Source organism: Cucumis melo, chromosome 4 (assembly GCF_025177605.1).
Source record: "Cucumis melo cultivar AY chromosome 4, USDA_Cmelo_AY_1.0, whole genome shotgun sequence".
NCBI classification, from domain to species: domain Eukaryota; kingdom Viridiplantae; phylum Streptophyta; class Magnoliopsida; order Cucurbitales; family Cucurbitaceae; genus Cucumis; species Cucumis melo.
This window is the reverse complement of record NC_066860.1, coordinates 11,770,298-11,782,725: the sequence shown is the minus strand read 5'-3', so window position 1 is coordinate 11,782,725 and position 12,428 is coordinate 11,770,298. Positions and strand designations below refer to the sequence as shown.

The following is a 12,428-nucleotide window of genomic DNA, read 5'->3' as shown; positions in this document are numbered from 1 at the left end:
GTACAACACACCATTGATATACAAAAGTGGCATACAAAGTAAAACCGAAACAAAACCAACGTAAAAATATAAAACAAAATTATTTGAACTTAGATTCAAATATTTTATTCTCTCATAATTTATTTTTGAATAATATCCAAAATTAAATTTATGTAATAAAGTTTAATTAAAATATAGACTTTATATTATAATGTATCACCATACATTATTGTTGTGTTTTATGTCATAAAACTCGTAGATAGTAAATATAATCAATTGACCGTTATTTATAAAGCGTTATTATTATAATTTCAATAAGTGTTATTGATTATTTTCTTAGTTTTGTCTTAATAACCTAAATCTAGGGTCTTGAACCGTATGTAGAGACATACAGGGATCAATCTTTGAAATACAGCTTAAAAGGTTTATAGTATAGGGAAAAAGTTTGGTACCTTATATTGGCCACACTATGGATATACTACTACAAAAACAGACTCTCTTGATGGTTTTAAACTGCCAAGAATGTTTATTCTTAACGATTTTAAAATCGTCATTGAATCCAGTGTCAAGAAAGACAAAGTTCTTGACAGTTGGTAAAAACGTCAAGAATAGTGAACGTTGACAATTTATAACCGTCAAATATTCAATTTTTCATGACAATTTAGAATCATCAATAGTATAAGTGTTAATGACAGTTTAGAACCGTCAAGAATGTGAGTATGCATGACAGAAACCATCAAGAATACGAATATTTATGACGTTTTAAAACCGTCAAGAGTACATTTTTTCATGACATTTATTAACCATCAAGAAAGTGATTGTTTATGACATTTTGTAACTGTCAAGAGTATGCTTTTTCATAACATTTAGGAACCTTCAAGAATGTCGTTATTTATGACATTTTAAAACCGTCAAGAAAGCTATTGTTCATGACATTTCAAAATCGTCAAGCAATTTTCTATTTTTTAATTGTAATTTATTTATATTTTTGTTCCTGTATTATGCTCTCATTGGTCCTGTATAGTGATCCTACAATTGTTCCATTTTAAATACATATAAACGACAATATTCATCAAATGGCAACTCAACATCATCTATTCATATCATTTCCAAAACTTTGCATCATATTCATATCATTTATAAAACTAATATAAATAATTCCATCAAATTTCCAAGAATTCTACTAAACATCATCTAATTAACTAACTTAGCCTAAAAGTATATCATTTTCATACAGAAAGTTTCATAATGGCAACCTCACTACATATGAACAATTCACCTAAACCCTAAACCACAACAAAGTCTCAAAAGTATATCAATCAACCCCCCTCTATATGAACAATTCAAAAAATCAGCCACAAAAAACGTTTCCTGCTTTAGAATCACAAATAAGTCGTAGATCATATGTATGAACCCAAAAAATCAGCCAACTCAACCCGCACCTCATCTAACTCGACCTGTGAGTATGATTTTTGTGTATCAATTTGTAAACATGCAAAATAAATGAATTAGTATTCATGAAAATTATACCCACAAAAGAAATAGTTTGATATATAGCATACCGAATCCGAGATGACAATGCTTTCCCTATTTACGATTTCTCTCATAAACTTCATGACATAGTATCCATATTCGGCGCTCCCAACTTGTAATGGACACTATAGAAACAACAAATTAGAATAACAGACTAATCCTAATTGCTAGTAGTCTACAAAATACAATGAATTTAAATATCTATACTTGCCTTTACTGTTAACCATAAAGTTTGTTTCCTGCTTTTATTAATGTTCTTTTGCGAGTGAATATCGCTATTGCTCTGTTTTTCCAAGATAAGATTGCACATATTTTAGAATATTGTACATGCATTAGAATTAACAGCACTACATGATATAGAAGATTAATTTATGTGTCGGTTACATTGCTTTGGATGTCGTCCTTAACGAGTCAATGTAAAATACTGTATCCTCATACACATTTATGGCATGCAGTGCCTAATGACCCCTAATTATAAAAAATGTAAGTACTATTTTATTGTCAATGCAATCAATAAACTAACTGAACTTATCTAGGATTAAAAGAAGTAAGAACTACTTGGTTTGCTTTTGACACCATCAATCTACTACATAAGTTTCAAATTTGAGATTCTTGTGTGTTTTCAGAATAGATGAGGGACTGATTTACAAAGATATACTGCACATTTTCTTTCGAACCAAGAACAGATGAATACAAGTACCTATAAAATATATAAACTCGTAAACGAGATACATAAATTTAGATGCAAAGAAATGAAATGGACTTACATCATATAGACCACTAATGTAAACGTTTTTACTTCGTTCATGTTACAAAGATCAATGACATCCTCTCGAAGCACAAAACTCTTTCGATTAATACCAAAAATGTCAGCGAGTAGTGGAAAAATGATGCTAGAATCTTTCTCCATTACTTTCTCAGCGTATCTGAGAATCGACTTCAACGCTAATGGCAAAGTTGATGTCGACTCACATACAACTTCTCTTTCCGTAGGTATTTTTATTAAGCCTCTCTCCTAATTCAAGAACATCCACATTCAGTAAGACGTACATATTAGACATTCCAATTTAATAGTGGATTACGTAGCTTGAGGACGTCAAACTCTGGTTCACTCATTTACACCACCTCCTTCCCTTTCTTTTCATTCTCTTTTGGTTTATTCATCGATTCCACTTTTACTCTCTTACTCTTCTTTTCAATCCCCTCTAACATTAATGAACTTGAACAACTCCTGTGTGCATACAATGGTGTAGACAAGTTTGAGCGAATTTGTGCCTCTAATTCGCTAACTCGCCTTCGAAGTTCTTCATTCTTAACTAGAATGTTCGCCTCATCTTTTGATGTTTTCTTAACTGAATGAAAGTACGTTATCAGAGTAATGTATCCAACAACCCCACGTACATGACCATTGTGCTCCTTTGTACCCAATGCTTGGGTTAGCACATCATTCGAGTAGTATCTATTGACAGATGATGAATTTGTATTCATTGATATCTCACCCTAAAAAGATAGCAAAATTAATGTAAGTTATAGAAATGCTTATGGAAATGGATAATTGAAATGTGTAATCTACAAGTAATGACTCACTATTTTATGGACGACTTGTTGAACGTCATCGTTGTCGTACTGTCCTTGTTTGTTAACTCGAGCTTTCTTCCACATTTTAGCTTGATCAAGATCAACATCATTTGAACCCTCCTTCTACATTAAAAAACATGGAGTTCAAGTGGTAAACATATAAACTTGTATTCTAGTTTGACTATATTGCTACTGATTCCATAAAAAGAATAATAAAAAAAAAGTAAAAAAAAAAAAAGTGCAAACAGCAACAGTAACTTGATAAGCAACAACCTTTCTATGGAAACATGGTATGTTCATAACCATTAAACAATAACCATTAAACAGTAATCATTAAAAAAAATGTAAACAGTAACCATTGAAAAAAATGCAAACAGTGCATAATGTGAACTAAATAGATTGTTTCTTACAACACTACGATCAAGAGTAATACAACATCATATGAACTAAACAATTCCAATCAAAATGCACCCTAAAATCCAACTAAAGAGAACTCAAGGATATAAGAGATATGGTAGCTGGCAGAACTCGGTATAGAGAGAGAGAGAGAGCAAAATATGGTGGCTGCAATGTCGTTTGAAATCAAATGGATTAGCGGTTGAGGATTCCCCCTTTTCAAATGTTTACTTTTTCCTCTCTTTACAGCCCATCCCTTAAGATATTGGACTCTTTTTTTCTCCCCCTCAATAAAAACCTCACTCTCCTTCCCCTCTTTTGCATTGTTCTTTCAATAAATAAAAATCATAGCTTACTCTTCTTCTTCTTTACAGAACCTTCTTTCAGGTTCTTCTTCTTTTTCTTCTCACATTGGTTTCATTTGTAGTGAGATTAGTTGTTTAGTTTAAAGCAACCCCATTACTATTTTTGAGTTTCCAAAGGTAAAAAATAGTAACGTTAATATATAAGATAATAGCAACATTACGGGGTGCACAATCAAAGTTAATGTAAGCATTGACATAAAGGTTTCTTCTATAAAAGCATACCGCTAAACAAGGAGCAAATATATTTGGGTTACAGGAGCTTTTGGAATATGGAGTTATTAAAACACTACTTTACACTAGAATTTAAGTTCATTGTTTTACTACTTTCTTTTAAGAATTTTGGATGTTAGGTTTTGAGTTCTTGGAGCTGCTTTGCTTGGTTTGAATTTTAACTACAAACACTACCATATGAACCATATAAAAGTACAGAACTCATATACATAAAGTGCAGAATTTCTCCAATAGCAGAACTAAAGTGCAGAACTCATATACATATACATAAACACATGTACTAAAGTGTATAATTCATATCAACTTCATAAACATAAATATCTAAACATTTTCAACACAACAGCAAGCATCCTTAAATAAACACCTAAACATACTACGTAAACGTAAACATCTAAACACACTACAACAAATTGGGCTTTTAATAGCCCTCCAATATAGTCCATTTTAAATTGAGCTGTTGAAAAGAAAAAAAAAAAAATTAAATCAAATCCTGCGTGCCCCAAGATTAGACCATATTTGTTCTTTTCGTCATCACTTTTCTCTACCCGCGCGATACCGACCGACCCTCACATTGTTCAATCGACTTCTTTGTCTCCTTACATTATTCAATCGATTTCTCATCTCATCTCTTCATCGGTCGGCCTCTCACGACTTTCGTTCCATCGACGACGACATAGCTTCCATCTCTGTCTGTCGTCTCTCTGTTCATTGTCACTGCGCGTGATAGCCGATCATCTCTCTGTTCGTTGTCTCTAATCAAAGTCGTCTCTAATTGAAGTCGTCTCTACAAGGGAACTCATTATTGTTCAATGTCTTACACTTGAAACCTAATGATTCGAGCTTAGTCTTCTTCTTCCTTTCTAGGTTAGAAACTTGACTGAATGATTGCCAGTGGTGGCAATGAAGGTGGAAATGTTTCGAGTTGTTTTGCGAGGTTCAAGAGACGTTTACTTCGGAACTTGCCATTAAACTGTTTGATATGTGGTTAAAATATGATATGCAATTGGAATGCGTTCAAATTAGATCAGTGTGTAAACTGTTTTGTATTCCTAATTCCTTTTGCTTATAAGTACCCTAAAAAAGTTACGATTTCAAAAGATTATGTGGTTATTTGAAAACTGAAGTTAGTGTAGAAAAGAATTGCACTGAAGGTGGAAGATCTATTATATTAGATTTCTCTCCTTCTTCTCCTTCCCACCAAATTTCCCTTTCTTCTTCTTCCTTTGATATATATTATTAATAATATAATGTCCCTTCTCTCTTCTGATCAACCTCGATTTCATGTTTTGGCTAGTGATGACAGCCTTGTTGATAGGAAACTCATTGAAACGCTCCTCAAAACTTCCTCCTTCAATGGTAACTCTCTCTTTTTCCTACTTCTTCTGTTCTTCATTACAATTTGATTGATTTCTAGATATATTCAATTTTCTCTTTTTATGTTTTGATTTGGGTTCATTGGTAGTTTCATATAGTGTATAATGCTCTGCGGTTTAATTTCCCTAATTATTGTTAGCCCATTGCTAGATCTTGTGCTAATTGTCCATGCTTTTGATTAGATGAACTACTACAATGTAATTATGATTTTCTTCTCAATTATATCGTTAATAATTAGAGCTATTTTGAAATGACTTTCCAAAGGCTTAGAAAAGGGTTTTTTTTTTTTTTTTTTTTTTTTTTTTTTTTTTTTTTTTCAATTCAAGCAGTTAGAAAGTCATTGGTTGGGTTGAGATGATTGATTTAATAAGCGTGGTTTGTTTATTTGTTTCTCACAGTTACTGTTGTGGATTCTGGAAGCAAAGCTTTCGAGCTTCTGGGTTTGGTTAGAGAAAGAAATGGAACCAATCATAATTCTCTTATTTCCCCTGAAAATCATCGTTAGCATCATCATCAAGTATTTCTCAATCTGAGAGTCTCTCATCTCATGTACAATAGCAAATTAGCTTATCAAGCATAACGGACTCCTTTCCAGTCGCTTCTATTTGTTCATTGATTCAGTCGAATTATTTCATAACCTCCGGACGGGTTCCCCGCATATTGAATTCTGCCTCCGGACTATCCATATTAACCATATTTAAGCTTAATTTGGATGTTTGTTTGTTCTTTTTAGGCATTGTTTGATTAATTTAGCTTTTGATATTGCAATGCAGGAGATTGAAGTTAATCTCATCATCACAGATTACTGTATGCTAGAGATGACAGGCTATGATCTTCTGAGAAAGATCAAGGCAAGTTTCTTCTTCTTCTTCTTCTTTTCAAGTCAAGACTATATATGCTTTGTTTTCTTAATTAGTTGGGTTTTCACTTTCCAAGCAATGCTTTATTCTTTCTCCACCTCCTTCCGAACGCAAAGTCTGATAAAGAAAATTCCATCTGATTTTATAGGAATCTGACTCTCTTAAAGACATTCCTGTTGTGATTATGTCCTTTGAGAATGTTCCATCAAGAATCAACAGGTGACGAAAACTAAATTTTGTTCATTCTTTTGTTCTTGTGGATAATTTGTTGATTAATAAATATTATGTTAATTCATTTTTTTGTGGATCATTTGATGATTCTTTTGTCCATTCATTTGATGATAACGGTATTTTTTATGTAAATATTATGTTGTTTTTGCTGGAAATTAATACAAACGAAGCGGAAACAGGATCGAAAAATTACTCTATATGCAACTAAACACTTAATTAACATGCTTAAGACTACTCTAATTACAATGATTAAGGTTAAAAGAAATTTTTTACCTTTAAAGCTCCCTGATGCTCCAAATCTTCTCACGACCACACACCCGAAACCACCACTAGAGATCATCCGCTATACTCCGGACTAAGAAATGGGTTATGGTACCTGTCGAATGACGGAATTTAGAGAGAGATATGGAATGAAGTTTTGATAAAAATTAGCCAAAAAACAATCATTCTTCAGTTTGAAAAAGAACTATTTATAACCTAATTACATGCAAAATTGCATGTAATTAGTTGGATAATTTCTCAACACTTTGTATTCCACTAACATTTAGTGGAATTACTCACCATTCCATTTAGTGGGATTTTTGAATATTCCCATTAATTTTAGTCAAGGGCAAAATGGTCATTTGACCATTTTAGTCAAAGTCAAACTTTGACTTTTCAAGTCAAAAGTCAACATTTTGACTTTTTACCATTTTGTCCATTTTGACTAATTTCGACCTCCCGAGCATGAATCCGCATTCATTTTCTTGAAATTCAAATCACATTTGAATATAAAGTCCTATAACCGACGATTATATCACATATATTCGTCGGTTTCTCCCTCTTTACCTAATTCGAACAATTCAAATTATTCCAACATGTTGTTCTAAGTTAATTCCGTATGAGCTAGCAGGGGAACCTAATGGATCTATAGATCATGGGCTCCAACGATCCGAGATTGACTAGCTAAACCCTTTTAGACCAAGCTAATTAACATTTGTTAACTAATGAGTCATTCCACTAAAGTCTTGTAGCTGCACTCCCCTTACTATAGATATATTTCTGTCCATCTGATATAACCATGATCAGTAAGTTAATCCTTTACTGGTTGTTCGTAACCTCGGCTGGGTCAAAATATCGTTTTTACCCCTGAGACTACATCTTGATCCATTATTGACCATTTGGTTTAAGGTCCAACCTATAGACCGAATCCCTCTCAAGCCAATGAGAGGTTGGGGCCCCTATGTTCAAGACTTGGATTCAGTTCTTAAGGGAACAACCTATCTACTAACCCTAAAACGGGCAGGAGTGAATTCTGTCTTGCACCCTATGTTCCCAACTATTCACCCGATCTTATCCCTGAAATGGAAGGCTTATTGGGCCAACGCTAATGAGTTGCTTTCACCGATGCAGATCTAAGGATAATTTCGTGTGAACAGGAGCTCACAGTTAGCTCAGGATTAAGATTAAGTTACCTAGGTCTTTAAAAAACGAGATAGTCAATTTTAAACCGTAAACGACGTTATTACGTAAAAGTGACTATTTCATGGTTTTGTCTTATGTAAACCTTTTACATAGGATGCCCCCTCTTTCATGTCTCTACATGAACGATTCAATTCGGGTATCTCTGAATAGAGCGCCCACCCTTTAATCATATACTATAGACTATTTAGACTATTTACTCGAACTTAGTCCATGTTTATATCTCTACATAAAGTTCAAGTTTATTCAAAAAATATTCTTGGGATCTATGTTTCTTGGTTTTAAGAATATAGTATTTAATTTCTCAATTGCGACTTTATTAAAAAGAATATGATTACAAATTACGAGTTTTAGGACATTAATTCCAACCGTTTTTATGTAAATTTTAGGATTAGTTTGTTTCTTTGTTTAGTCCTTTGCAGATTTAGATGCTGAATGGTCTTGTTTGTTTAGTATTAGTTTGTTTCCATTTGGTTTGCTTACTAACAAATGGAGTGAATTAGAGGATTTGGAATAAAGGGTCAACAAAGGTTAATAGAATTAAATCAGATTTTTTTTTACACATCTTTATGTCGTTCATCTTTTGCCAAATAAGGATCAACAAATAAAAGATCAAGTTCCAGTATGTCTTTTCTTTTTTTGGGAAGATTAGTGGAAAGCTAATGAGAAAATTAAACTAAGCTTGAAGCATCTAACATGATCAGAAGAACCTGTTTTGTTCTGTGTTTGAAAAATGTTGACTTCAATTGTCAAAAGTTGTCATAATCTCTACCCACTGGAATGAGTCTTTATTTTTCTTAGGTTGTTCTCTCTCAGCAGTCAACATTTTGTGATGGGAAATGGCAAGAATGTTTATTTTTTAGTGTACAGTTTTACTGGATCGTTTTCTCAAGTTGTGGCAATTTGCTATCTCAAAATTGTGTATAATTTGATGATGGTGGTCAGGAACTTTAGGATAATTGTAGGATCATCTCATATTCAAAATGTTGGTTCTGCATTGAAAATTATGACTTATGTATTGCTTTAAGTTGGCAATTTTATTTTGGTCTTTTCAGTATCTCATATTCTATGTAAATGTGTTACGACTATACTTCAATTACTGGGTTGAACAACAATAGTTATCAGATTACTAGAGTAGAGGTACGTGTTGCTTTATTTCTCTTATGTAGCATTCGGCAAAGTCAGATTTTGTTCTTGGCATTTTTTTTGCCAGTCACTTTGCAATTATCTGTCTACTTTTGCTTTTAACTGTCATTATGATGTGTTTAATTGGTAAAAAGTAAGTTTGAAATGTGTTTTAGTATTCGATAATGAATGGATACTACGACTAACATTCTATGTATGATTTCCCTATCACTAGTTTGGTTGCTTTGGTTGTTGAATTGCTGAATCATTCTTTTGAATTAACTATTGCTTCCCCTCTGGTAGTATAACTGCTTCAAGGAGATCTGTGGAGTACTAAAGCCTGGCCAACGTTTCGCTGCTTATGAATGGTGCTTGACCAACTCCTTCGAGCCAAATAACCAGTATCACCAAAAAAATAAAGGTTATCTTGCTGATTTTGTCTCCATTTCCTTTGATCTTATACACTTATTCGTAGGCTGAAATTGAGATTGGCAGTGAGCTTTCAGACATCAAGACATTAGGAAAGTGTCCGGAAGCCTAATGTAGGTGAATGAAATGGTGTCTTAATCAGAGGACTAAAGAATCTACGATGAGAGTTAGCTCATACCTATAATATAGTCTTGAACACTTATGGTGAACTTTGTATTTTGAGGGTTAATTTGTGTTGTTGGTACATTTACTAGACTTTGTATTTACCTTCATATCATTTAGACCTCAACTTTAATTAAGTAAATTACTGAATACTTTATTTTGTAATTTTAATACATTATAAATGGAAGTTATTAGTATATTGTGCTGTGAAGTATTTATGTGTAGATTTAACTAAAATTAAGTCTTTGAACTAAAATTTGTCAAAAGCTAATTAATTAAAAAATTATTTTTGAGAAAAAAGTTATCTCTTTCATAGCCATAAGTTAGAGCTAGAGAAAGATTTATATAGCTAGAAACGAAACGCTATCAAATGATTATTATAATTATTATAATAATGGAAAACGATTAAATAGCATTATTATAACTTAATATTATAGCTGTAAATATGATATTATAGCTTAATATTACGGCCGTAAATACTATATTATAACTTAATATTACGGTTATAAATACTATATTATAGTGTTGAAAAAAGGCTATTATATGTCAAAGATAATACATTATTTAAGCTATATAAATTTATTATAGCTTTAATGAAAACTGCTATCAAATGTGTTTATAGCAACGTATATAAGCTATATATTCATACTCTATGATAGCACCAAATATAGTTACGAAAAAACGCTATAAAAAGCCCCAGACTTTTAATAACAGGGGCTGTTAGGATTTTCGAAAAAGGCTATAATAAACTAAAAAGGCTATAAAAAGTTTATTATAGTCTTTTTCTTTGGCTATCGTATTTGTTATTTCTTGTAGTGACATATAAACATCTTGCATAAACATCCTTAATAATATGCATAAAAATCCATAAAAATTCTCTCACCATTTCCTCCGTAAAATTAGCATACTCTTTCCTTGAGATTCTATGATTGTATTTGTTCTTCGATCGTCTATCTTGTTGCAACTGTCTTTTTTCCTATATCTAAATGTATTTGTTGATGAGAAAGTAGCAGATATTCTTTCGAATGATTTTGATGTATAAAAGTTATTCATACCTGAGAGGTCTCGGATAACCTTGACCTTACAAACTCTTCCTAATGATTTTGCTCAATGAAGAAATACTTTTCAGGTGGAACTTGAAGTAGTTGTGATTCATCTTAATACGACATGATGTATTTCATTGTTAGCCAGTTCTTAAACTGACAAAACAAAATACCTGCAGTTTGTAGAACGTTTTTCCTAGATTTTGGATCAATGACGAATGCAACCTAAATAATTAAAAGTACTTAGTCAAGTGTCTGTAGAACAAAAACATTATCAATATAAGCACATTAAAATTATATATACCTCAACTGTAGTGAATGACTTGTCTTTCAGTTTCGCAGGCACACTTTTCCATGACGTATATGTGATAGGGACATGATAATGTGTTGCAGACCTTATGAAAGACTTTAACTTGGCTCCATTCTCACAAATAGGTGCTCCGTCTTCATTGTACCTCACCACCTTCTTGTCTCCTAAAGTTCTAATGCGAGTTACATCAAACATAATAATAGGTCCTCGTCGTCTCTTCAACTCTTTTAGGGTTTCATTTCTTGTACCAATCTCTTTAACTGTTGCATTCAACTCACCAACACCAAGTTCTTCATTAAAATCGTCCATATAATATTATGCGAAGGCTGCCAATCAAAATGAAGAAACAATTAGCATGATATACAAGTTTTAAACAATAAATAATGAAATGAGATAAATGAACACAATAAACTCATGGTCTAGTTGTCTGAAATTTTGAAAACACACCATTATAATATTATTTAGGTATCATGTACCTTCACAATCTAATCTTACGTACGTTGAAATATTGTCATCCAAGTCATTGTTTAAATCGACATCTGGCATTTCACTGGGTATTCCTTCACACTGTAGTATTGTATCACCAAGTTCGTCGTCATTATATCTATCTTCAAAGTCTCTTTATGGTGGAGTGAGTACAACTGACCATCTAACATCACTTGAATTCTCAACATAAAACACTTGCTTTGCTTGACTTGCTAGTATAAAGGAGTTTGACTTGTGTACTCTATTTAAATCAACTAAAATATAACCAAGTTCATCGATCCGAACAACACCACTATTTTGAACCCAATGCATTTAAACACAGGAACATTAAACGTATTATAATTGAGTTTCCATATCTCTTGTATCACTCCATAGAATGACATATCTCCAATGACGGGATTTTTATCTTTAGAACTAGACACTTGCATTGTTTTTACAACTAAGCTAACTCCACTGTTTTGTACACTTTGATCCTTCTCACAAGATTTTGTGTGATAGCGACATCCGTTCATTGCATAGCCACTATATGTGATAACAAAAGGATGAGGGTCATGAGCAGTCCACCTTAAGTTATCTGAAACTCCAGTATTTCCAACTTCAAGCTTAGTTGATACCTACCATGAGAATTCTTATTTCAAGTTCAACACATAACATGTATAACTAAATTACTAGGTTCAACACTATACCTCTTCTCGTAGCCAACGTATAAAAGTTCGATTATGTTGCTCTTGAAGCCATTTTTTGATTTTTAGACTTATTCCGATATTGTAGTTGCAAAGTCTTCATATGTTTTCTTTGTATTCATCATTCAAACATTGTAATATAGTTAGATTAATTATATAATAGTCAATGAAACAATGAAGAA

The 12,428-nt window shown here is 32.4% G+C and overlaps 1 protein-coding gene and 1 long non-coding RNA gene across 5 annotated transcripts; one reads left to right on the top strand and one right to left on the bottom strand.

Annotated features, from left to right (window-relative positions):
• Positions 1-2,261: 2,261 nt before the first annotated feature.
• On the bottom strand, positions 2,262-11,214 carry LOC127148787 (uncharacterized). 4 transcript variants are annotated; one of them, XR_007819884.1, is made up of 5 exons: positions 11,072-11,214; positions 10,941-10,992; positions 6,821-6,923; positions 3,100-3,213; positions 2,262-3,012 (listed from the first exon to the last, which is right to left on the bottom strand). XR_007819884.1 is itself a non-coding variant. In XM_051083101.1 (3 exons), the coding sequence occupies exons 2-3, from the start codon at positions 3,172-3,174 to the stop codon at positions 2,629-2,631; spliced, it is 459 nt and encodes a 152-aa protein (XP_050939058.1). In that variant the 5' UTR covers positions 3,175-3,213; positions 6,821-6,960; the 3' UTR covers positions 2,262-2,628. The 4 variants fall into 4 exon arrangements, 1 of the variants encoding a protein (XP_050939058.1); XR_007819886.1 differs by lacking the exons at positions 10,941-10,992; positions 11,072-11,214 and adding exons at positions 10,608-10,706; positions 10,780-10,931; XR_007819885.1 differs by lacking the exons at positions 10,941-10,992; positions 11,072-11,214 and adding an exon at positions 10,608-10,931.
• Positions 6,460-9,935, top strand: LOC103489797 (uncharacterized). The gene is made up of 3 exons (XR_001762683.2): positions 6,460-6,535; positions 9,437-9,554; positions 9,609-9,935. It is a non-coding gene; the product is annotated as an uncharacterized LOC103489797 (long non-coding RNA).
• Positions 11,215-12,428: the final 1,214 nt, after the last annotated feature.